This window comes from Cricetulus griseus, chromosome 2, assembly GCF_003668045.3.
Source record: "Cricetulus griseus strain 17A/GY chromosome 2, alternate assembly CriGri-PICRH-1.0, whole genome shotgun sequence".
Taxonomy (NCBI): Eukaryota; Metazoa; Chordata; class Mammalia; order Rodentia; family Cricetidae; genus Cricetulus; species Cricetulus griseus.
The window spans coordinates 252,114,163-252,140,868 of NC_048595.1; the positions used below are offsets into that span (position 1 = coordinate 252,114,163).

The 26,706-nt window shown below is 38.2% G+C and overlaps 1 protein-coding gene across 1 annotated transcript; it reads left to right on the forward strand.

The window, feature by feature from the left end:
* Positions 1-488: 488 nt before the first annotated feature.
* On the forward strand, positions 489-24,694 carry Serinc1 (serine incorporator 1). Its single transcript, XM_027398455.2, has 10 exons — positions 489-646; positions 6,185-6,346; positions 11,759-11,928; positions 12,868-12,947; positions 13,464-13,601; positions 13,981-14,150; positions 14,254-14,344; positions 20,838-20,982; positions 21,088-21,318; positions 23,199-24,694. The coding sequence occupies exons 1-10, from the start codon at positions 608-610 to the stop codon at positions 23,332-23,334; spliced, it is 1,362 nt and encodes a 453-aa protein (XP_027254256.1). The 5' UTR covers positions 489-607; the 3' UTR covers positions 23,335-24,694.
* The last annotated feature ends 2,012 nt before the right edge of the window (positions 24,695-26,706 follow it).

Below are 26,706 nucleotides of genomic sequence, written 5' to 3' on the forward strand. Positions count from 1 at the left end.
ATTAAAATATTTTCCAAATACAAACCACATAAAATCCTACTAGAAAAAAAAGTCAAAACGTGGGAGAAAGCATCATATCTGGGGTGGGGGTAGATAAAATATGGATATCTATATACCAGCAAATCTTGTTCCACGTAGTGGCTGCAAGCATAAAATGCACACGGAAATAGAAAATAAAAGGGGAACACAAAACTAGAGGAGAGGGGACTTCAGTGGAAATGAGATGGCTAAATCCCAAGAGGAACCACTCTCTCAAAAAGCATAGAGAGAACAGTTCTGAGCTCTGCTAACGTCCAAGTCCAAATTCAAGCAGATGGGCAGCGAGGGTCTTCCCTGACACAGTCTGATGTACTTGCACTCTGCAAAGCCGGAAACCTCTTTCTTTCCAGGAGAGCTGCCGGGTGCGAGCACTAGCCCAACCTCTCAGCGAGCGAGGCGGGCGCCTCTCGGCAGCCACTCCGCCCTAGTCTGAGAGGAAGTGACGCAGGCCGAGGGGCGGCTGCCTTCTGCACCGGAAGTGCCTGCCAGACAGTAAATAAGCCCCGAAAAGCAGCAGGGACGCCGTCTCCATCTTGTCGGCACCCGCTGGGCCCGCGACGCGGAGGCGATGGGGGGCGTGCTGGGACTGTGCTCCGTGGCGAGCTGGGTAAGGCGGCCGGGGGCTGGCGCGGGCCGGGGCGGGCTGGGGCGGGCCGGCTCTCCCGCCTTCCTCCGCTCTGGGCGGCTCGGCTTCGGGGCTGCAGCCTGGCGAGGGCGGGGGCGAGGCCGGGCGCACAGGGGAGCCGCCCGAGAGGTGGCGAGCGCCCTTTAGGAGGTCCCTGCGGTGTCCGCCTCGGCCGTCGCTACTCCGGCTCCTCCCTCCGGGGGACACCTCGTCTCTCTCTGTCACTTCGCGCCCCGCCACCTGGCACTGCGGCACTGTCATCCCCGGAGGCCTCTTTGTTCTGACGCGCAGCCTCCGGGGAACCGGGCCCGTTGTTTGGAACGGCCTGACAGCAGTGTCGATGTAACTAATCTCGTTTTTGAAATAAAATAATTTAAACTCTCCTTAGTGCCTTCTTCGGCTTTAGTGGCTTGAATTCTCCTTCCAAATTGATTTTTTTTAGAAAAGGTGTTCGGCTCTGTGGTACTAAACCTTTGTGTGTGTGTGTGTGTGTGTGTGTGTGTGTGTTTTGACGTAAAACATGGGCGTGCAACCTGAAAAATCGAAGCTTTAGTCAGGATATGTTGCGTTTTCGTTAGACAGTAAAGCCATCTTTAGTGACAGCATTTCGTAACCTAGATGTCACAGACAATCCCATTCCCCAATAGACAGAATATTGACAATTCAATTTATAATAAAGACCTTCATAGCTTTGGGCGAGGTATTTGCATTCAAATCTGTTCTTCAACCTTTGATTTCTAAGTTTAACCCATAAAATTTTCTGACTAACCTAATGATTCCATTTCATGAACATTAACCAACGTACTGCGTAATTTACACGCTTCGTCCCTTAATGATTTAAGTACTAGGTGGTAGTTGTTGCTCCAAAAAGCTAGTCTCTTGTATATCTATTTGCAGTTAGTTACCTATGGAAACGTGACCTCAGAAATTAAGAGTCTATTGGAGTCTGTTGACCCTTTATACAGAAGGCAAAATTTTGTGCAATAAAAATTAATAAATAAGGGCCTGGAAAGATGATTCAGCTAGTGCTTGTTGCTTCAAGAAATCGGTGCTTCTGGAGATTGGTTCTCAGCACCCATATCCGGCAGTTCACAGCTGCCTGTAACTCCAGTTCTCTTCTGACTTTGGCTCCCCTGGGGACATGCTCCCACACAAACATACATGCATACACATAAATATTAGAAGTCGTTATTGCTGGGTGATGGTGGTGCACGCCCTTAAACCCAACACTCAGGAGGCAGAGGCAGGCAGTTATCTGTGAGTTCTAGACTACAAATTGAGTTCCAGGACAGCCAGAGCTGTTACACGAAGAAACCCTAACCCTAACCCTGTCTCCAAAAACAAACAAACAAAAAGAAAGAAAGAAAAAAGAAAAAAAAAAGAATTATAAGTAGTTATTATAAAACTTTAACTTTTTTGATACATTTAACTTCTAATACTAGAATTAGTTTGATTGTATGTGGGCATAAAGCAGTACTATTGAGATCATAGAGACCGAGGGGTATGAACTTTCCATTTTATTATTTTCCAATTCGGTTATGAGCATCTATTTTGGTATCAAGTTAGTGTTTTACTAACTTCTTTTAAGTTTTAAGGATGTGTGTGTGTGTGTGTGTGTGTGTGTGTGTGTGTGTGTGTGTGTATGTATGTATGTATGTATGTATGTATGTATGTATATATGTATATATGTATGTATTTTAAGTCAGAATGACTTTGAAGAAGACCATGGGATAAATTATGTTACTGCTTCTACAACTTAGATTGCCACTTTTGTTCACTAAAGAATGCCTTCAATAAAACTGACACTGCCTTGCCATCATCATTAGCAATACTGGAAAGGTAGCAACAGTATGCAAGGTTAAATCTGATAGAAGCTAAGTGGCCAAGTTGTGCATTGTGATTCTGCTTCCTGATGACTGGTCTGAGGGGTGGTGTGTAATTGGAATCAATTGCTTTTGTTCCATGTTCTTGTCTCTATTTTAATTACTGAATTTAAGTGCATATCTTAAGTAGAATCTGCCCTCTGACATATAAATCCATCTTTTTCACATTCCTGAATTAATATGCTCATTTACTTGAATCACAGAACATTGTTACTAAACTTAAAAAAGAAAGAAAGAAAAATTGCATGGACCTTTTTTTTTGGTTTTTCGAGACAGGGTTTCTCTGTGTAGCTTTGGAGCCTATCCTAGCACTCGCTCTGGAGACCAGGCTGGCTTCGAACTCACAGAGATCTGCCTGCCTCTGCCTCCAGAGTGCTGGGATTAAAGGCGTGTGCCACCAACGCCCGGCTTCTCTGGACTTTTTTATATAATCTTAGATCTACAAGTATTACCAACCACTAATTAATATGCCTTTCTCTAACCTGAGGTCAAGCACTGATGTTTTGAATAGATTTTTTTGGGGGGGTGGGGGGATGAGGGGGTCTGAGACAGGGTTTCTCCGTGGCTTTGGAGGCTGCCCTGGAACTAGCTCTTGTAGACCAGGCTGGTCTGGAACTCACAGAGATCTGCCTACTTCTGCCTCCTGAGTGCTGGGATTAAAGATGTGTGCCACTACTGCCCGGCTAGAATTTATTTGTTTATAATTAGATATTGTAAAAAAAATTGCAATCACTTCTTTACTCGAAAACAGTCAGTGTAGTTAAATAATTAAGGAGAAAGAATTTTGACTTTATAATGAAATGATGTAGTTCTGCCATTTCCAGCAGAAAGCTCCCCTAAGGCCGTTGGCACACCCAGAGAAAACTTGCAGCTCCCTGTCTGCATAGAATACCTATATTTGGGGAGCCAAGTGTGATGAAGTGCCACATTCTGCATATAAAGTCTGCTTTTGTTTAGTTAGTATGTTGTCAGCTCTATATGGTGTTCTTCTGTCTTATTCTCTTCAGTTTTATCTTTCTGAGGTTTGCATCTTTTATTCCTGTCTCCTCAATGTAAATGTGAAAACCCATGCTTGCCTTGTTTTAGATGGTAGAAAAAAATGTGTCCGATTAAAATGTAGTTGAGAATGATAGGTATTTTGTAAATTCCTTCTTTCAAGACGAGGATACTTCATGCCAACTCCTATTGGCTGAGGGTATTGAATTTCATCCAGTAGCTTCTCTTCATTTATTGAGCTGACCAAGTTGACATTTTTCATTAGTTTGTTGATGCAGTGAATTGAACTGGTTTTAAAAGTTGAGCAATACTTTTGCACCAGACTAAAACTTGGTCACTGTATTCTATTCCTTTTATATTTCTGTTTGATGTGCTGAAATTTAGTTATTTTTTATGTTTATTGTCAGGATGATATTAATCTGTTGCTTTCTTATAGCATCTTTGGTTTTAATACTGCTAATTCTTGTCTATTTTTTAGGTAAGAATATATACTCAATATCTCTGTGATGGTTTGCATATTTTAGATTTGTTTTCTTTGCTTTTTTTGCTCCTAAAAATTTCCCTCCTTTGCGTTAACTTTTGAACTCTATTGTCAGTGACTACAAAATTAAGGGTTCTTTTTCTTTCTTTTGCAGTACTGGCTTGTCTGAAGTATCAATGCTTTTATTTGGTCTTTGTTCCTCTATATAATATGCCTTTATTTATTTACTTATATTATTATATGCCTGCTTTTGAGATTTTTCTGGTTATTACTGATTTTAAGCAATCTGTTATGGTATTACTATAATTTTATCGTGTTGATTTTTCTGAGGTTCTATTCAACTTGGATATGTGAATGTGTGTCATTTTTATTAAATTGGAATTTGGTAATTATTTCTGCAGGATTGCTCCTTTTTCTTCTGTCCTTCAGAAATTCTTAGTTTCTGCTTGAAGCTGTGTCCCAAAACCCTGATTCCCCTTTTTAAACAATCCGTTTTATGTTGATCATTTCTGTTGCAGTGACTTCAGATTCATTAGTCTTTTTCTGTCTTACTGGTTGACATATCTCTTTTTTAAATCTCCAAATATTTAATGGGGTTCTTTTAAATTATCTTCCATATGGAGCCTTTCCATGCTGGAGTTTCCCTCTACTACCTTGAGTGTGTGAAGTGTAGGTGACAGTCACATTAAAAGACCTTTATAAATGTGACCCTCCCAGTCAGTTTGTGAGTCCTTGGTCCTGGTGGATTTTATTTACCTGCTTCTCTGCATGATTCCCCATTTTCTGTTAGATGTCAGGTTTACATTTTACTGTGATGAAGGCTGTATATACTTACATATGTCCATGTTAACTCTTTGGGTTTTGTTCTTAGGCATAGGTGAATTAAGATATTTTTATGTCTTTGATGCTTGCCTTTTTTTAAAAAATAAAATGAGTGCAGCCTATTTTATGCTAAGTAACCCCAGTAGCATTGTTTCTCTACACAAAACCCACAACCTCCTTGAGTAATTTATTCAGGTGAATGTGAATGTGTCCAGCAGATACAACTTGCTTGCCCCATTGCTTCCACTTCTGTGGAATCCTGCCCTGGGAGTACTAGCTGCCTTCACTTCTCTGAATTCCTAACTCTGCCTCACCCAGTGGACTGTTGTGCTGAGCCATTCTCCCAGGAAGAAAGATGGGCAAATTCTCCTTTCCAGTGTTTCTTCTTTCCAGTCATATTAATTCCTACTGTGTCTGAAATACTTTTTTTTTTTTCCCCACTGTTACTTCATCTCGACCTGCATTTATTTAGGTAATTATCTCAAGTACTATTCCCCATTCATAATTTTGTTATCAGCTATGTCTTTTTGTTCCTGGATAGCTTGTTAGTTCTTTTGCTTTTTTTGTTTTTTTCCCTTTCTACTCCTTCATTATCCCCGTGATTCCATTCATCCTGATCTACTATTTTCTCTTTTCATTTTTAAGGTAGTGTTCTGTCTTTGTTTCTGTAGCTCAAATAAAGTACGCTGGCAGGATATTTCCTTTCTCATTGGGTTAATGGGTTATTTTTTATTTAAAATGTCTTATTTTTTCATTTATAGTCATAGAACTCTTTCTTTTTAATTTTTCAAATGTGTGTTTTCATAATCACTATGCTATCTATTTCTGTTCCTGAGACATAATGTAAAACTGCTTTGTGTACATCTTACTAGTTATATTGGCTGTACCAGTTTCCTACACACAATTTCCCTGAAATATCTGTGATTCCTTTCTTCAGAGTGGAATACCCAGTTTCATCCAACCTGAAGTCTGAACTTTGCCTTTTTGAGACATTCTTTGGTAATGCCTGTACACATTAAGCTCTTCTGGTCAAGAGCCTATTCACTTCCTAGTTTAGTGTAGAGTTCATTAGAGAAGTTAGCTAGTTAGCTAATTGTTAATCAGTTGTTCACTTAGCCTTTTTTTTTAAAAAAAAATCGTTCTTATTGTTCTATTGCTATAAACAGAAGTGGAAGAGGAAAAAAAAATAAGACCACCAATTTCTTTGGTGTTGTAGATAATGTATGTGAACCAGATGTTTTCCATCTTTTTTAACTAATGTCATTGTTTCTCTCCTTTTCAGCAAATAGCATGTACATTTTTATTGAACTATGCTGATCTTTCATATTTTTTCCCCAGATACCATGTTTGTGTGGCAGCGCCCCATGCTTGCTGTGCCGATGCTGCCCTAGTGGAAACAACTCCACTGTTACCAGATTGATCTATGCACTTTTCTTGCTTGTTGGAGTATGTGTAGCTTGTGTAATGTTAATACCAGGGATGGAAGAACAACTGAATAAGGTCAGTCTTTTGTTTACAACTGATGAACTGAAATTGCATAATAAACGTACGTTACTTTTGGGTACTAAAAAGAAAGTAATATAAAAATATAATACTATGTAATCCTAGTTTTAGTAGATCATATTCTCTTATGAAAGACATTATGAGGTAGCCTGTTCAATTCTGATGGTAGCACATATATTGCTTTCTGGCAGTTTTTACAGTTTTTGGTTTCCCACCAGAACTGGATGGTAGATTCCATTACCGAAGACACCACATGCTATAGTCTCAGGAAATAAAGAAATCAAGCTGGCAATAGTCTAGATACCTCCTTCCTGCTGAAGGTGCTATGCAAGCTGTTGGGGAAGAATTGTCATCAGCAGTCTCACTTGGTCCAATGACAAGCCTGTTAGAGTGACCAGTTGCTTTGTGATTAGATTTGAGGCCCCTTGCACTGGAAGGAATTTACATCTGTGGTATTGGAAATTCTTTTACTGTAAACCTCATTGAAAGCATGTGACTATAGTATTGCACCTAGTGTGGGTTCTACTGCTATTGTAGTCCATCTGAAGTCCATCAGATTTCCTTCTAAGAAACTGTTCTTCAAACCTATAGATAAGTGATATTGTCAGCTTTGGTCAGAGAAGCTTGTTTTTTACAGTGGATGCCTACAGAGTGTCTGCAGTACCTGCAGAGGCCCATAAACTGGTTAGAGTGTTGAAAATACCTGAAGGTTGAATGCTCAGCCATAAATAGATTATGTATGTCACTGTTTCCAAGGCTCAGTGAACATTGCTTAAGTAGGGACAGAAAGAAGTTAAGAGCCAGAGGAAAATGAAGAGTGACATCAAATCTCAACTTTTTTTTTTCTTTTTTTCTATTTTTTAAAATTTAAATTAGAAACAAGCTTGTTTTACATTCCCAGTTCCCTCTCCCTCTGCTCCTCCCCTGACCCCCCCACCGACCCTATCCCAACCCCTTTCTGCTCCCCAGGGAAGGTGAGGCCTTCCATGGGGGGTTCTTCAAAGTCTGTCATATCACTTGGAGCAGGGCCTAGACCCTCCCCAGTGTGTCTAGGCTGAGAGAGTATCCCTCTATGTGGAGAGGGCTCCCAAAGTTCATTTGTGTACTAGGGGTGAATACTGATCCACTACCAGAGGCCCCATAGATTGTCCAGAACTGCAAACTGACATCCTCCGTCAGGGGGTCTGGAAAAGTCCTATGCTGGTTTCCTAGCTATCAGTCTGGGGTCCGTGAGCAACCCCTTGTTCAGGTCAGCTGTTTCTGTGGGTTTCTCCAACCTGGTCTTGATCCCTTTGCACATCCCTTCTCCCTCTCTGCAACTGGATCCCAGGAGTTCAGCTCAGTGTTTAGCTGTGAGTGTCTGTGTCTGCTTCCGTCAGCTACTGGATGAAGGCACTTGGATGACATATAAGGTAGTCATCAATCTCATTATCAGAGAAGGGCTTTTAAGGTAGCCTCTCGACTATTGCTTAGATTGTTAGTTGGGATCGACCTTGTAGATCTCTGGACATTTCCCTAGTGCCAGAATTCTCTTTAAACCTATAATGTCTCCCTCTATGATGGTATTCCTTTTCTTGCTCTCCTCCATTCTTCCCTTGACTAGTTCTTCCTGCTCCCTCCTGTCCTCCTCTCCCCTTCCCTTCTCTCTCTCTCTTTTTTCTAACTCCCTCCCCCCCTCCCCCATTAGCTTAGGAGATCTTGTCCCTTTCCCCTTCTCCAGGAGACCATGTGTCTCTCTCCTAGGGTCCTCTTTCTTTCCTAGCTTCTCTGGAGGTGTGGATTGTAGGCTGCTACTTCTTTGCTCTAGATCTAAAATCCATATATGAGTGAGTACATACCATTTTTGTCTTTTTGTGACTGGGTTACCTCACTCAGGATGGTTTCTTCTAGTTCCATCCATTTGCCTGCAAATTTCAAGATTTCATTGTTTTTTCTGCTGAGTAGTACTCCATTATGTACATGTACCACATTTTCTCTATCCATTCTTCAGTTGAGGGGCATCTACGTTGCTTCCAGTTTCTGGCTATTACAAATAATGCTTCAGATGTCATTGTTGTATGAGTGTGCATCTTTTAGGTATATGACTAAGAGTGGAATTACTGGCTCTCCTGGTAGATTTCAAATCCCAACTTTCAGGCATAACATAACCATTCTACTTGCAAACTCACAGCATCTGGGTGTGCACAGAATGTGTGCAATATTGGATGCACTAACATCCAGTGATGGAGAAGGTAGGAGCTCACAAGATTCTGCCTTTTCTGGAATTCCCATGCAATTAGTAGTTTTTGGGGGCAAGGAGGGGTATTTTCTTCAGTGATGTAGCCAGTGTTAGGATGCTCATGGTTCTGTAAAGAACCCTTCAATGCTTCTGGAAGCAACTCTAATGAAACTCAATGGGTCAAAGGAAAAAAACAGAAGATAGGAAAGTAGAAAGGTTGAGATAGGAAGATGACAGGGATCAGCAGGAAATGGAGGGAGGCAAGTGTGTGATGGGGTGAGTATGATCAAACACATTATATGTATGTATGAGAAAAAATGTCATGTTGAAAACTATTGTATATAACATATATATGTATGTTATACACATAAAATACATATATAGAGAAAAAAGTAAAGAAACTGTACATTGGTAATGTCACTGTAATTGGAAAGTGGACTGTATGTGGGGTCCACTTTTTTTTCTTTTGTTCCTGAAAGGTGACATTTAAAAATAAGTAAAACTTAAGTGCAGTGCCTGAAAATGAGGAAGCAATAATGACTAGGAAAGATCTGAGTAAATTATGTCTGAAGATTAACTTTATAAAGACAGAAGTCAAGTGCATAAATAATAGAGGCTATTGCAGTGATAGGATCAGTGAGGGAACAGACCTCAAATAGATATTATTGATTTTTGTAGTGACTGAGTCTGGCTGGAATTCAAATATTGGTAGTTCTAGAATTTCATCATCCAGGTTCTAGTTCTTGGAAACTAGGGGGAAAGTACTGGTCTTAACCCAGAAACAAGGGCTGGAGAGAGGCGGATCAGTGTTTGATCCTCTTCCAGAGGACCAGAATTTGTTTGCTAACATCCATTGTGGTGGCTCATGGCTGCCTGAGATCTGAAGGCCTTCTTCTGGCCTTTGTAAGTACCTGTAGTCATGTGCATATATGTACACACAGATACATAATCAAAAATCAATCTTTGAAAAAAATGAAAATAAAGTCATTTTCAGTTTTTTTTTTTCCTTCAGTGAGTTGGCTAATGGGAGCAGAAGGGAATACATAGTTTGCAACATGTTGACTTGAAGTTGCCATATCATATATTTGTGTGCATGTAATTCAGTCTGCTAAAAGAGTAATATTACAAAAAGGTGGTTTAACAGAAATAAATGTCTGTCTTACATGTTTGGCTGTGGAATATTGAAATAAGGGTGCCAAGAAGGTTGGGATCCAGTGAGGATCTGTTGTTTGCAGTTGGCTGTCCTGCATTTTCATGTTGTAAGGAGAGAAGTAGCAGGCTGTGTCATACCTTTTCATGTAAAGGTACAAGTCTCTTTTAATGAAGGATGAACTTGATGGTCTAATTCTTCTCCCCTTCCTAATCTTGTTCTATTAAGGATCAGAGTTACAAGATAGGAATATTGGGGCCAGTTAGGTAACTTGGTGGCTGTGGCTAAATGTATTTGCTACCAAGCTCAAGTGAACTTAGTTCCATCCCAGGAACCCACACAAAGGAAAGAGAAAACCAACTAACTCCCTTGAGTTCCATCTGATCTCCAAAAGTATACTATGACATATGTACATACATAATAAATAAATTTTAGATATATGAATTTTGGGCAGATGTTATGGTAGCCAAACCCTGTACATCTATGAGGAAATGGAACACATTAGTACTCACTCTGAAGTGAGTACGTTTCGAGAGCTGGAAGTGGAAATCCTGGCAGCATGTGCTGTAGAAACCCATTCAGGGTTAGCATGCCATAGCTTCCTTAACAGCTAGCTCTTCAGGGAGCTGACAGAGAGGAGGCACAGCACCAGGAGAAGCAATGAGGAAAGCCACAGACATACAGGATTTAGACAGAATTGTTGGAAAGACTGTCATTGTACCAAGGATTAAAGAAGGTAAGGACTTCAACAGCTGTTGGATATGACTGGTAAAAAAACTAATATCTAAAATTCAATAGATTTGGGATGCTGGGACTAGGTGTGGGAGAAATAGTTTATTCTTATACATTTAATATATGTAGTTTTAAATAATGCTGACACAACTCACAAAAGTTCCTTTTTTGCATTCTGATTTCACTGTGACTGTGTCTGTGAGTGTGTGTTGGTGGAGATCAAGCCCACAGCCTCACCTGTGTTACATGGGAAGGGCTATATTACTATACCTCTCCACCCCTACCCAGTTACCTTTCTGAAAAGGTCACTGCTATCTCTCAAGATTCTCAATTAAAATATGAATATATTGTCAGCTCTAGTTAAGTCAGTAATCTAACCTTGCCCAGCCTAGACATAGAGGTGTGGGGGTGGAGAGGTGACTTGCTCCTGCCTCAACTAGATGATGGGACAGACTTAGTAGACTTCCTAGGGGAGGCCTTACCCTCTCCTTGGAGCAGGTGGGAGGAGAGGAGGGAGGGAGAACTGGATTTGGAATGTAAAAAGTAAATTAATAAAAATGTATAAAAAATAGAAAAAAATAAAAAAGTCAATAATCTACTTAAGATCAGAAATAGCTCCTAAAAGTCTTATACTCAAAATGGATTTAAATAGCATTGGTTTTAAAAAGCCATTCTTTTTTTTTCTCTACAGTCTTAGAAATGACTGTTTTATGTAATTTAAGCTTTTGTTCATTTCTTCTCACCTTACATATGTATGTAATATGTACCTTACAGTACAATGCAAGTCTTATAAAATTTAGAATTATGGTATCCTATAAATATGTGCATTTTGTTTTTATGTAACATTCAGATACACATTTAAAGAGTTAAAATACATTGTCAGCTCAAAATAATCATCCAGCTTAGATGTGGCTATTGTTAATTTATTATTATTGTTCATTTGGAAGTTTTGATGTTTGTGTGTGTGTGTGTGTGTGTGAGAGAGAGAGAGAGAGAGAGAGAGAGAGAGAGAGAGAGAGAGAGAGAGAGAGAGAGAGAGTGAGAGAGAGTGTGTGTCTTGCTGTGTAGCCCCAGCTGGCTTGGACCTATATGTAGACCAGGCTGACTTTGAAATCATGGAGCTCTGCCTGCTTCTGCCTCCCCTAGTGCTGGGAGTAAATGCTTGTGCCACCATGCCTGGCCCCAAACGTCCCCCAACCCCAGTTAAAAATGCAGCAGGGTTATTTTATGGCTTGTAATGCAGATTACAGTTTACATGGAACTTTGAGTTCATGAAAATACTGATCATAAACCCATTTTGTTTTCCTAGATTCCTGGGTTCTGTGAGAATGAGAAAGGTGTTGTTCCTTGTAATATTTTGGTTGGCTACAAAGCTGTGTATCGCTTGTGCTTTGGCTTGGCCATGTTCTACCTTCTCCTCTCTTTACTAATGATCAAAGTGAAAAGCAGCAGCGATCCTAGAGCCACTGTCCACAACGGGTAAGCCTTGAATTACTTGAGAGAAAAGTCTAGAGAGCCTTTTTCCCTCCTGGTAATTTTGAGTTTATCCAAAGAAATTTCAGAGCAGAATGAACTTGACCATGGAAAAATTTTTAAGAACTCGGGTTGATTTTACTAGAGTCTTGATTGGATATTAAATAATGGTGTTGAGTCATTGATCAGCATCACCTCTGATGATGTATTTTAATTTCAAAGGAGGATGTATATCTGTGATTGAAGGAAGAGGTACTGTTGCCCCTTCTTTTAGCTTTTGGTGACCTGGTCCTCTTTCAGAGAACTCTCAATTTCCTAGATCTATAAGGCAGCCATAGGGAAAGAACTTTATTCCTGAACAGGCACCGATTTTCTAGATGATTGTTTTCATAATCTAGAAAGAAAAGAAGTGCTAATTGGTCTTCTTTAATATCGAATACCTCATCTTGTAGTTTATTTGAATGTTTGAATTTTGTCTGTTTCTTCCTACAAACTAATTTCTCCTTAATATGTTATTGCTGATTTGTCAAGATGCTATGCCAAAGATGGGATAAAAATGTAATATTACATTAATAAAAATGTTCTTTAACAGGTTTTTACCATTGTAGTTATTGGCTGTCTTAAATTATTGTTTGGGATATGGGCATTTGTCATAATTTATTAAACCTATTCATTTTGTGAAATGAAATTTTACTTTATATATTCACATATTATCCAGTTCAGTCCTTTGGAATGAAGCCAGTATTCTCAAATTAATTAGTGGCACATTTTTCTTAAGACCAACTTTACAATAGCCTATGTAGGGGTCTTTTTTTTTTTTTTTAAGTGTATGCTTAAAACTATTATGTAAAGTGTAACTGCTCTTTAAATGGTTCTGAAAAGATTTACTGTTGGAGTTATTTGTTGGGTGCTTATTATTAAAAATTACATTTCTTTCTATCTTAGATTCTGGTTCTTTAAATTTGCTACAGCAGTCGCAATTATTGTTGGTGCTTTCTTCATTCCAGAAGGCACTTTTACAACTGGTAAGGATTTTTTTTTTTTAATTCTGTGATGATATTTTTGTTTGTTTGCTTGTCATATAGGATGCCACAGTAACTGCTACCTGGGAGTTGTCATCCCCCTCCTCCCCCCAGGCATTTTGTGAGTTCTATTGCATACATTTTTTTTTCCCAAGAAATTTTTTTTTATTAGTTCAAATTAGAAACAAGCCTGCTTCAGATGTCAATCCCTTATCCTTCTCCCTCCCCTCCCCCTCAGCCCCCACCAGGCACTCATCTCATCCCCCCCCTCTGCTCCCCAGGGAGGGTGAGTCCCTCCATGGGGGTTCCCCAAAGTCTGTCCTATCATCCTGGGCCTTGCCTAGGCCCTCCCCCATATGGAGTTGTCATTCCTTTACTGTTTGGTTTTTCTATTCTTCCCAGTTACAAAATCAATTTCCATATGCTTTTTTTTCCCTTTCTGTATCACGATTATTAAGAAAAATAATAAAAACTAAATCAGTTGTTCCTTTGCTTAATAGACATTATTTTTCCTTTCAGTGTGGTTTTATGTAGGCATGGCAGGTGCCTTTTGTTTCATCCTCATACAACTAGTCTTGCTTATTGACTTTGCCCATTCTTGGAATGAATCATGGGTTGAAAAGATGGAAGAAGGGAACTCAAGATGTTGGTATGCAGGTAAGCTTTTATTTCATAGCGTGCCCTCAGTATGGTGAACATTGATGGGTTGCAGGAATCTTAGGATTTTTTGTGTTCTAATTTCCTATAAAGAGGTTTTCAATTTAAGTTTATGAGTGCTATATCAGCAACTTGTTGAAAATTTTGTAACTTACTAAGTAGCACTATATCTGGGGACTAGTAAGGAAGCTAAACGATCCTTAAATAGCCAGGATGATGTTCAGGGCCCATGCTTAAAGCATATATTTTTGCTGCCAAATTTCCCACTACATTAAAAGTAAAAATTTTAAAGGGAAGACTACTAGAAATAAACAAGCCATGCTGAATTTCTAATGTTTTTATTAAAAAATCTAATAATACAATTGTGCTTCTTTCCCAGCCCTATTATCAGCTACAGCTCTGAATTATTTGCTGTCTTTAGTTGCCATCATCTTATTCTTTGTCTACTACACTCACCCAGCCGGTTGTTCAGAAAATAAGGCATTTATCAGTGTCAACATGTTGCTCTGCATTGGTGCTTCCGTAATGTCTATACTGCCCAAGATCCAAGTACGTACTAACCAGCACTCAGGTGTTTGAAGCCTTTAACTATAACTTTTCATCAATCGGAATGTCAGATATTTATTTTTATTACTTAATATTCTGTTTGTAGGAATCACAACCAAGATCTGGCTTGTTACAGTCTTCAGTAATTACAGTCTACACAATGTATTTGACATGGTCTGCTATGACCAATGAACCAGGTATGTTTTATTTGTAATGAGTCTTGTAGTATTGACTTTCTTTATTCAAAGCTGTTCATTTTAAGGGAGGAAGTTACTTAATTAGGCTGGTAGAGGAGTAGAGCATGTAAGTAGTATTACTTCATCTTTAAGCTATTGCTGTTTTTCTTTTCATTTAGTTTCTTCCTTCACTAACAAAATGATGTGGTTCTCAGAAATCATGAAAGCATGTACACTTAACATTTATAATGTCTAAGATAGCTGTGCATCGGAAGAAATAAAGTATTCTTTTTTTTTTATGTTTTGTTTGAGACAAGGATTCACTTTGTAGCTCAGGTTGACCATGACCTCTTGGCAGCCCTCATGCCTCAGCCTCCAATGCTGGGTATGAACCACTTTAAGTGCTTTTTTAGTTGTAAATTTAATTATAACCTTTTCACATTCTTTTTGTAAGTATCTTACAGTAGGTAACTGGCTTTGTTAATCTTTGTACTTGAGTCATATTGAATCCCCTGGGAAATAAAAAACCTGTATGTCTTGAAGGGACAAAGAAATAACAATTTTTAGAAAATAATTTTTTTTCCTGTAAAATCGTACTTGTATAATAAAATACGTGCTCTGCTGGGTGTTGGTGGCTCACACCTTTGATCCCAGCACTCATGAGGCAGAGGCAGGTGGATCTCTGAGTTCGAGGCCAGCCTGGTCTACAGACTGAGTGCCGGGACAGGCTCCAAAGAAATCCTGTCTCCAAAAACCAAAAAAAAAAAAAAAAGAAAAAAAAAAAAGTGTTCTGACTCATCACACTGTTTACAAACTCATTAAATACTTTTTCAGTTGTTATAGAGACAGGGATCTTAGTATATAGAGAATCCTCTTCCCTCATGCCAAAATAAGTAGTTTTAAAATGTCACTAATGATTTGCTTGAGAATTCAGCTTTAAGTAGCTTTCGTCAATAAAGTGGAGATTGAAGATTTGGGATTGTTGGAATTAAAAGTGAATATATATTGGTCACTTAAGTGTATGCTTATCCTTTCAAAATTGCAAAGCAATTGACAGGAAAGGTAACGTCCTGTGAGTTAAAAGGTCTGCATTGTATTTCTTCTTCTTTTTACAAGATGGATTACATTTCCTTGTGTGTTATGAGTGTAATAGGTTATAAATACGGGCTCAAGTTATAGATAAGCCCAGTGCTTTAAGGCTGTAACTGAAGCTGTTTGGTTGAAGCAATAATGCTTAAGGCACAGCTTTTGTATTTCGTCACAGCATCTTTCCTCTCTGGCTTATAAGAGTAAATTCAGGGGCTGGAGAGATGGCTCAGAGGTTAAGAGCATTGACTGCTCTTCCAGAGGTTCTGAGTTCAATTCCCAGCAACCACATGGTGGCTCACAGCCATCCCTTATGAGAGCTGGTGCCCTCTTCTGGTGTGCAGATATACATGGAAGCAGAATGTTGTATACATAATAAATAAATCTTTAAAAAAAAAAAAAAGAGTAAATTCAGTGGAGTTCACTGAAAGAAAAATCTCTTTGTCTGCTCTCTGTGGGAAAAATAAGAGTTGTGCTTTATGAGTGGGACCAATAGTAATTTCTGATTTAGCCTTTGTTCTATTGAATAAATAACAAGCACAACTTGCAGACCTATGGTACCAAGATGAACTCCTGCAACCTACCAAGATGCTCCCTGTATCACCTGAAGCACACTATGGGATTCTATTTTTTTCTTTTGTTGCAAATAGATTTCTTTTCTCATAAAATGTATCCTGATTATAGTTTCCCCTGCCTCTAATCCTCCCAGCTCCTTCCCACTTCCCCTCCCTTCTGGATCCACTCTGTCTCTCATTAGAAGAGTGTTCTAAGAGATAACAACCAAACATGACAAAATATAAAATGAAGCAACCCAACAGGAAAAAAAGAGTCCTAAGAGCAGGCACAATAGTCAAAGACCCACTCCTTATCACAGTCAGAAGTCCCATAAAAATACTAAAGTAATAGTCATAATACATAAGAAAAGGACCTGTTACAGACTCCCTGTAGTTCCTGTGCTTGCTCCTTCAGTCTCTGTGAGCTCATATGTGCCTTGATTGATTCAGAGGGCCTTGTTCTCCTGGTACCCTCCATCTTCTCTGGCTCCTACAATCTTTCCACCTCTGCTTCTGCAGGATTCTCTGAGCTTTGAGGGCAAGGGTTTGATTGGAGACCTTCCATTTAGACACTCTCCACATGTCTGGAGAGAGATTGTTTTTTGTTTGTTTGTTTGTTTGAAGTCAGTAGTGTTTGGTTTTCCCCCTAGTTTCTGCACTATCTAATCTGTGGTTCTTGGTTACTCACGTAGTGTCAAATATGAGTTCCTTTTCATGGAGTGGGCCTTAGGTCAAACCAGACTGGCTGATTTGTGCTGCCATTGCCGTAGTATATTTGGCAGGCAGGAAGATTGTAGGTCAAGGGTTTTGTGGCTAGGTAGCCTGCAGAGTACCATCCTGCACCAAAGAGGCTAGAACATAGGGGTCCCTGTTCAATGAGTTGTTTGAGTGTTCCTCAGCAATGGGGCCCTGATAACAGTTTGCAGAGAGCAACACTTAGCAACAGCCTGGGTTGTTTGGGGCTTTCCATGGAACCCATTTGGCTAACTCAATTGAATGCAACCCAGTCCCACCACTGGAAGCCTCCCACGGCAACAAGAGATGGCCAGTAGAAACTTCAGATCCCCTATTACTAGAAGTTTTCATTAGGATCACCTTCATATATCCCAGGGTGTTTACACTGTATTAGGTTTTACACCACCCCCTAAGCATCATCCCAATTCCAGCCATCTCTCCCTCCACCCTATCTCTCCTACCTGACTCCCATCTGCTCCTATCCTCACCTGCACCCAGTTTGCCCTAAAATCTATTATTTCCCCCTCCCAGAGAGACCATGCATCGTCGTTCCCCCCACCCCACCCCAGGCCCATCCTCTGTACCTAACCTATCTGGGTCTATAGATTGTAGCTTGGTGATCATTTACTTAATGACTTACATCAACTTTGTGTGAATATATACCATATTTATCTTTCTGGGTCTGAGTTACTGCACTCAGGTTGAATTTTTTCTAGTTGCATCTATTTACCTGCAAATTTCATGTTGCCATGTTTTTAAATAGCTGAGTAATACTCTGTTGTGTAAATGTACCACGTCTTCTTTATCCATTGAGTGACTTTAAGTTGTTTGCAGTTTCTAGCTATTATGACTAAAGCTTCAGTGAACGTTGTTGAGCAAGTGTCCTTGTAGGAGGATGGAGCATCCTTTGGGTGTATGCCTAGGAGTGATATAGCTGGATCATGAGGTAGATCAATTCCCAACTTTCTGAGGAACCACCATACTGAATTCTGTAGTGACTGTACAAGTTTGTACTCCCACCAGCAATGGAAGAGAGTTCCTTTTGCTCCATATCCTCACCAGCATGAGTTGTCAATTGTGTTACTGAATTTAGCCATTCTGACAGGTATAAGATAGATCTCCAGTAGTTTTAATTTGTATTTCTCTGTTGGATAAGGAAGCTCAACATTTCTTTAAGTGTTTCTCAACCTTTGAGATTCTATTGGGAATTCTCTGTTTAATTCTGTACTTTTTTTTTAATTGGATTATTTGGGTTTGTGCTATTTAGTTTAAGCTCTTTGTATATTTTGGATATTAGTCCTCTCTATTAGATGTGAATGGAGGTGGTAAATACTCTTTTCTTATTCTGTAGCCTGCTACTTTGTCAACTGGACTAGTTTTATATTGAGGTCTTTGATCCACTTGGACTTGAGTTTTATGAAGATAAGTATGGATCTCTTTATATTCTTTGACATGCAAGCATCTAGCTTGATCAGCACCGCTGAAGATGCTGTCTTTTTCCACTGTGTGTTTCTGACTTTTTTTTTAAATCAAAAACCAGTTCTATTATTGTTCAGGATTGTTTAGCTATCCCATTTTTTGTTGTTGTTTGTTTGTTTTTGTTTTTCATGTTAGGTTGAGAATTGTCCTGTCAAAGTCTGATAAGAATTGTATTGGAATTTTGATGGTGATTGCATTCAATCTGTAGATTGCTTTTGGTAAGATGGCCATTTTTGGGCTGGGCGGTGATGGCGCACGCCTTTAATCCCAGCACTCAGGAGGCAGAGGCAGGCGGATCTCTGTGAGTTTGAGACCAGCCTGGTCTACAAGAGCTAGTTCCAGGACTGCCTCCAAAGCCACAGAGAAACCCTGTCTCGGAAAACCAAAAAATAAAAAAGATGGCCATTTTTACTGAGGGAGCATTCTATCTTCTGATATCTTCTTCAGTTTCTGTCTTCAAAGACTTGTATTTTTTGTCATATCTTCCTCTTGCTTGTTGCTTGGTTAGAGTTACCCCAAGATATATTATATTATTTGAGGCAGCCACTTTGCTGTTTACTAGCTCTAGGAGATCTCTGGTAGAATTTTTAGGGTCACTTATGTAAACTATCAAATCATCTGCAGATAAGCATTATTTTTCTTCCTTTCCAATTTGTAGCCCCTTGATCTCCTTCATTTGTCTTATAGCTCTAGCTAGAACTTCAAGTACTGTATTGAATAGATGTGGAAAGAGTGAACAGCCTTGTGTTGTTCCTGATCTTAGTGGAATTGTTTTGAGTTTCTTCTCATTTAATATATGTTGGCTATTAGCTTGGTGCAAATAGCCCTTATTATGTTTAGTTATGTCCCCGTATCCCTAATCTCTCCAGTTTTATCATGCTATTGGATTTTTTCAAGGGCTTTTTCTACACTTAATAGATGACCACGTGATTCTTCTCTTTCAGTTTGTTTTTGAAACCTTGACAGGTTTCATGTATTGAACTGTCCCTGCATCTCTGGGATGAAGCCTACTTCTGAATGATCTTTTTGATGTGTTCTTGCATTCAGTTTCCAAGTATCTTATTAAATATTTTTCTGTTTCTATTTTCTGGAATAATTTGAGGAGTATTAGCATTAACTCTGATTAACTCTATTTTGACAGTCTGGTATAGTTCTGCACTATAAACATCTAGCCCTGGGCTTTTATTTTTTTGGTGGGAGGGTTGTTAGAATTTTAATGACTGCTTTTATTTCCTTAAGGGTTTAAGGTTTGTTTATTTTATCTAATCTTGGATTTAATTTTGTTAAGTGGTACCTGTGGAGAAAATTATCCATTTCTTTTAGATTATCCAATTTGGTGGAATACAGGTTTTTAGTGTGTCTTTATAATTATCTGGATTTTGTTTGAGTCTTCTTATGTCTCCCTTTTCTGATTTTGTTAATTTGGATATTCTGTGTCTTTTTAGCTAGTTGATAAGGGTTTTTCTATCTTGATTTTCTCAAAAACCAACTCTTTGTTTTATTCTTTGTATTGTTCTCTTTGCTTTTTTTTTTTTAAAGCAAAATTTCATTCAGCCCTCAGTTTTTTTTTTGTTTTTTTTTTAAATCTTTTACTGTCTACTCTTGGGCGTGCTTATTTATTTTTCTTCTAGAGCTTTCAGGTGTGCTGTTAAATTGCTATGCTAGTGTGAGATCTCTGCAATTCTTTTATATGGGCTCCTAGTGCTATGAACTTTCCTCTTTGCATCCCTTTCATTGTATCCCATTAGCTTGGGTATGATATGTTTTGTTTTCATTTGATTGTAGAGTCTTAGTTATTTCTGTCTATACCCATTTTCATTCAGTAGAGAGTTGTTCAGTTTCCTTGAGTTTGTAAGCTTTCTGTTCTTTTGTGAAGAGCCATCTTTAATTCATGGTGGTCTGTTAAGATACAGGGAGTTATTACAATTTTCTTCTATCTGTTGAGACTTGCTTTGTGTCCAAGTATGTGGTCACTTTTGGAAAAAGTTTCATGAGGTGCATAGAAGGTATATTCTTTTGTATTCTGTAAAAATCTGTTAGATTCATTTGGTTTATAATGTTCGCTAGCTCCAGTTTTCACTGTTTACTTTTTGTCTGGATGACTTACCCATCAGTAGGAGTGGGGTATTGAAGTCTTCCACTATTAGTGTATGAGAGTCAGTATGTGATTAAGCTGTAGTAGTGCTTGTTTTACACACTTGGGTGTCCTTGTGTTTGGGACATAGATGTTCAGAATTGAAATGCCATCTTGGTGAATTTTTCCTTTGATGAGAATGTAGTGTCCTTCCCTATTAGTTTTGGTTTGTAGTCTATTTTGTTAGATATTAAAATGACTATACCAGTTTGCATTGTATTTCTAAATGTACTTCCTTTAGGTAGGTTGTCTAAATTGTATCCATTTGTTGATCAAGATATCTTGGCTCTCATAAAGTTGGAAATGAAGCAATTTAAGTTTTCTAAACAGTTCTCTAAAATAAAGCTAGGCAGAAAAACTTCATAAGTCTTACTATATATATATATATATATATATATATATATATATATATATATATATAGCTTGTGCCTCTTTTAATCAACACTTTTTGAGGTTCCAAGGGTTAAATATGTCCTCATTTTTTATATTATTCTAACATTTTATTTAACATTAATGTCCTTTATAGAAACAAATTGCAATCCAAGTCTACTAAGTATTATTGGCTTCAATACCACAAGCCCTATCCCAAAGGACGGGCAGTCTGTCCAGTGGTGGCATCCCCAAGGAATTATAGGACTGGTTCTCTTCCTGCTGTGTGTGTTTTATTCAAGGTAAGAAAGGGTATAAAATCTACCTTTACAGAAAGTATATTTATGGAGGTTAAGGAATTATTTATTTTTAAAAGTTATTTCTTTCCTTGATTTTTTTTCATGCAGCATCCGTACTTCCAACAATAGCCAGGTTAATAAACTGACTCTAACAAGTGATGAGTCAACACTGATAGAAGATGGGAATGCCAGAAGTGATGGATCCCTAGAAGATGGGGATGATGTTCACCGAGCTGTAGATAATGAGAGGGATGGCGTCACTTACAGTTACTCCTTCTTTCACTTCATGCTTTTCTTGGCTTCGCTTTATATCATGATGACCCTCACCAACTGGTACAGGTACTTGCATTTCACTTTAACTTCAGGTGATTTTGGTGGATTTTTCATGACTCTTGTAAAAATACATGCCAGTAAGTACTTTGTACCTGGTGTGTAAAGGCCAGAGATGGAACTCAGTGTGTTCCTCAGGTCTGACGGAACACTGATACAGAGTAAGCTAGCTAGCCAGAAAACTCTAGTGCTTACCCTGTTTCCACCTTTGCCCTCAGGAATGAGAAGTGAGTGAGTGCCTCCATATCTGGGTTACTAAAAATGTGGGTGCTGGGGGTCAGAATCCAATCCTTTTGTTTGCTAGGCAAGTCATTTCTCAAGCTCCAAAATATTTTTTAATACTCTGATGTATTTCAGTATTTAGTTAAAATGAATTCTGAGAGAGTGAGAAATGCAGGCTTCACTTGCTTAACAATTACACAAATGTGGTTGTCCAAATCTTGAAGACGTTTAAATGGGAAACTTTATATAACCATGTTTTAACAGAAATGCACGTTAATAGTTGATTAACATACTGTTTAGTTTTAAGTTTTAATACTGTAAATTTATTCCTAACATACAATAGTGATAATATATAGTTTTAAAAACAATGGTTCTTTTAAAACCGTATCATTAAGCTGGGCTGGTGAGATGGATGACGCTAGTTAAGATCACTGGCTGCTTTTCTAGAGGACCCAGATTCAATTTCTAGGACCCATATGATAATTTTTGTAACTCCAGTTCCAGGGGATCTGATAAACTTGTATAGACATGGGCACCATATGCAGAGACATTCATAGAGGTAAAACAATCATACACATAAAGTATCAGATATAAGAAAATCTGAAAATTTTTGATTGCAAATATATTACGTGATATAATTTTTAGTATTCTCTTAAGTGTGTTTATTAGCTCTTCAAAATTAATTCATCAATACTTTCCTGAGAAAAGTAACAATTTATAGTTTATTTTTAAACAGTTTATTTTTAAAGTGACTTTATCTAAAATGATTGTCAAAAGATTCTAAGCAAGATTGACATTTACCAACATGGTTGGACAAGCATGTTTTCAATAATATTTTATAGTAGGAAATTACCAATACGGAGTCAGGGAGAAATATAAGGGTATTTAATAGGGAAAAGCCTTACTTACAGAGCGAACCAGCCAGCCGGTGGTAGTCTGTACAGCAAGAAGCAAAGAGAAACCGAAACCAAAACGCAGTCCCCCTACTCACTCTGACCACGCCCTCACAAGCCCTCAGGTACTCCTGTAGCCAGCCCCTAAGAAGGCGTGGCTACAGCTTCCCCTACAATATTTAATGCATACCTTTAAATAGTGTATAAGATTATTTATTGTACCAGCAAAAGATGGAGAAAAAATATCCTTCCCTGATATTTTTGAGGTTAGTATTTACTCATTTTTATGAAAAAGTATATTTTACCATATTCTTAAACTACATCTTATTAAGTAAGCTAAGCTATATATATCTCTCAGTAATTGATAGTTTAAAAAAAGTATATTTCTATTTGTATACAAAAATCAGCCAACTTAAGGATATATTTCCTTCTCCATCTGTCAAATTTGAGGAGAGGAAGTGGTGTTAGCTGAGAAGGAAGGCCCATAAATCTTTCAGCCTTGTACATAAGGTATATATTATTTACTCAGGTCTCATCTACTCTTATTTAATAACATAGAATTACATACAGTGCCTCAGAACTGTGCAAAAGATCAGCCTCAGAGTTCTGTGCTGTATTCAAAGGAAGTTTTCCTGATGTATCAGTATGGAAGGCATGGCAGCAGGATGAGCTACTAGCACATTGGTCTCACAACTCCATACAAAGGAAGCTTGAGTGAAGGGGCTTGATGGCTTAGTAACACAGTCCACTTACCAAAGTTTCCTCAAATTTTAGGTACGAGCCTTCTCGTGAGATGAAGAGTCAGTGGACAGCAGTCTGGGTGAAAATCTCTTCCAGCTGGATTGGAATTGTGCTGTATGTTTGGACACTGGTGGCACCACTTGTTCTCACAAATCGTGATTTTGACTGAATCGGACTTCTGGCATGAAAGTCCCACTTTGGTCATTGTTTATTTGACATTAGCAGTATTCCCAATTTTTGTAAAGTTGTATGTGTGTTGTATAACTGTTTATCTCTTGCATGAATTAGATTTACTCTGCCATTTTTTCCACATCCTTGCTAAGTGTATTGATGATATGAATCGCAAAGGGAGAATTTTGAATAAGATAGTAAAATTAGGAAAGGTGGACACCGATAGGCATATCATCTACTCTGTACATAGAAAATTAAAGTGACAAGAATTCTTGACAGTTGGTTTCAAAATTGTGTTAGACCTTATGCTATTTTAGAAACATAACTATGGCTGCCTTTTGAAATACTTGGTGTGTTGCCTTACAGAGAACTGCAAAGCAAATAGCTGTTCTAATATTATGTAAATAAGTCACAAACTAGTTGTCTGAAAAATGCAAGTCACTTTAGGTTTGTCAGGTTTTTCTCTTACTAGGTACAGAATGTTCATGTTCAATGGAAAAGTTACAATGTGGAGGGAGGCTAAGGAACAGACAAAAGCCTTCATAGTAAGTGAATACTCATAGACCATGAGATTTAAGATCTTAGATCATGACTTTCTCTCTAAGAAAGGGTGGCTTTCACCAACAAAATGGACTTTGTTTGGTCTTTACAAACATACAATTATGAATTTCATAGAGATGTTAGCAGCTCTGAAACATTTGTTCAAGGTTTTAAAAAGGAAAATCATGTGTTAGAAAATTTTGAAGCTAAACATTTGCAAATCCAAACTGGGAACCCTCCAACAGGACATGAAGTATTAGGCTCTGGGTTAGGTACTTAAGATCTAGTCCAGCTCTTACTTTAAAAACGGAAGTTGAAGCACAGGCTCAACTAGCTCAGATAGCTAGTTAGTGGCAAAGTTGAGAAACTGTTTCCAAAACTAGCCAACATTCAGACATAAAAACTTTTGTATCCAAAATGCATTATTCACTTAATAAATCATTAATAGTAGATAATTTGTGTGATATGTATTGCTGCTGTTCAGCATGCTTTTTATCCAAACATGAAGTCCAGGAGTATAATGAACTTGTTAGAATAGACTACTTACATTGTATTACACTATACATTTAAACATTGCTTAAAATGTTTGTATTTACTGCCATGTAGTTGATAGTCAACTTGATTTAGATAAAAATACTTATTTATGTGTAAATCAGTATTTAGTAAAGCTTAGTTTACATTTGCTTCTTTAAAAATATTTATTCTGCACATGGAATATAACAATTACCCTTAATTTCCCAAACTTACTGTTAATATTGTGTTTCACAATTTTGAATGGCTGTTCTGTCTCTTAAATAAATGAATTCAGAGAAAATGTGTGGTGGTAGTTCTTAGCATTGTGAATTTAACTCAAGATTTCTTTTTCCTGTGTGAAGAGAACTTGGTTCTACAGAGGAAATACCCACTTTCTGCCCTGACAAATAAATGAATTATTTTGAAAGTAGTTTTACCCCTTTTGTGTTTGTAAATGAATCCTGAACTTGGTTCTCAAAAGTGAAGTGGTATTTTTACCTCTAAAGAACTTCAGTAGGTGAGCCAGTCCAGTTTGGAGAATGCATTTTAGTTCTGAAAACTGAAAATGCACACCTTATGTCTTTCACCAGCCATGTTTTTAAAAGTTGTGGTCAGTGTGGTGAACAATGTCTCAGGGTTTCTTTCTGTTGCTGTGATAAAACCCCATGACCATAAACTACTCAGGGAGTGCTGCTTACTCACTGACTTGCTCCGTATGATTTGGTTTGCCTGCTTTTATTACTGGTCAGTATAGTTGGGGGCCTATTTTCAACTGAGGTTTTTTATTTCTAAATGACTAGCCTATTTGTAGTTGGCATAGACATGAACTAGTACATAACTGTACTGACAAAATATCTCTGTGAATTAACTTTCACTATAATATCTCTGTGAATTAACTTTCACAATAATGGAATATATGAGATTATTTAACAGTTTGTCTAGTTACCATGCCAATGAGAATCCATGGCAGAACAAGATTCCAGAATCCAGACTCCACCCCTAAAAAGGGGCCAGGATTATATCATTTTCAAGGACATGCCCACAACTACCTTCTGTAGTTTCTATTACTCCTTAGTATTGTGGGAAGCAGCCATCAACATGGGAATATTTGACATAGCAGCTGCCAAACTTTGGTATATTTTATTTGTAAATACTGTAACTCTGTAAGAGACAGAGACAGACAAACTTGAGGCCAAGGGAGGGCACTGGATTCTTTGGGTCTAGTTACAAATGGTTGTGGATTGCCTGACTGGTTCTGAGAACTGAACTCTGGTCTCTAGCAACTACAGCAGTTTGTAATAGCCAAAACTAGACAATAGTTGTCTTTCAGTGTGTGAATGATTAAACATGGGCTCCAAGTAGTAAGGAAATAAGTAACAACTCAAAATCTGTGTTAGTGTAAAACAAATCACAAAATGTGGGAATGTCATGTTAAGAAATACTATTTGTAGGCTGCCTTTGCAAACCAAACTTTAGCCTGTGGCAAAGTTAATAATAGGCTTTGAGAGCATTTAAAACTATGTACTCATTAAGCCTGTTTAAAATAACTTTGAATAAAAAATATAATCAATCTTACTATATTTGGAACTGACTGATGTACCTACCATACTGTTTCTTTGGGGCCCCTTTATCCCCTAAATATGTATGTAAGATGTGGTGGCTAGACCAAAGACTATTTGCAGGGGACAGCCAGGGTCAAAAGAAACACCACCCATTATGTAAGTTTCCTCTGAGATTAAAACATTGCATCCTATAATAAGAAGCAATTAAGGGAAACAACTCAAAATAGCTTCAGGAAGTTCCTGAAACCAATCAGATTCACTAGGCCCCTTCCTGCCAAAATAAGCAATAAAAGCCGAGTTCACTTCAGAAAAGAGCTAAGCTGCAAAGACTCAGACAAGCCCCTCCTGCCTGGAAGCAGCAGAAGTCAGCGGGGGCTGACTGGAAGAGGGTTAGATCAATTGATTGACTTGGACAGGACACTGTCCATCCGGTACCTCCTTCCTTTTACATAATGTATTTGCTCTGCTCTTCAGTAGTGTATGACCTTTATGCAGGAGGAAAGATCTGGATTCCTCTGAACAGATCAGGCCCAAACTTGGGCAGATGGCATCGAGGGTCAGTTTCATGTTTGTTGATTTTCATATTTATCTATGACATTCTGCTTTCAGAAAAATTAACCATAACTGATGACTAGCTGTATAATTATGAAAGTTAAGTTTTATTATAACAAAAATTTCCTTTATATTATACATGAAAATTTTTATATCAATAAAAAAAAAACCCAAAACTGATTCCAACAGCCTTTATTAAAGCT

Coding starts and splice junctions, on each gene's coding strand:
- Serinc1 (XM_027398455.2), top strand. CDS start 608: ATGGGGGGCGTGCTGGGACTGTGCTCCGTGGCGAGCTGG. Junction 647..6,184: donor TGTGCTCCGTGGCGAGCTGG/GTAAGGCGGCCG, acceptor TTTTTTCCCCAG/ATACCATGTTTGTGTGGCAG. Junction 6,347..11,758: donor TGGAAGAACAACTGAATAAG/GTCAGTCTTTTG, acceptor TTGTTTTCCTAG/ATTCCTGGGTTCTGTGAGAA.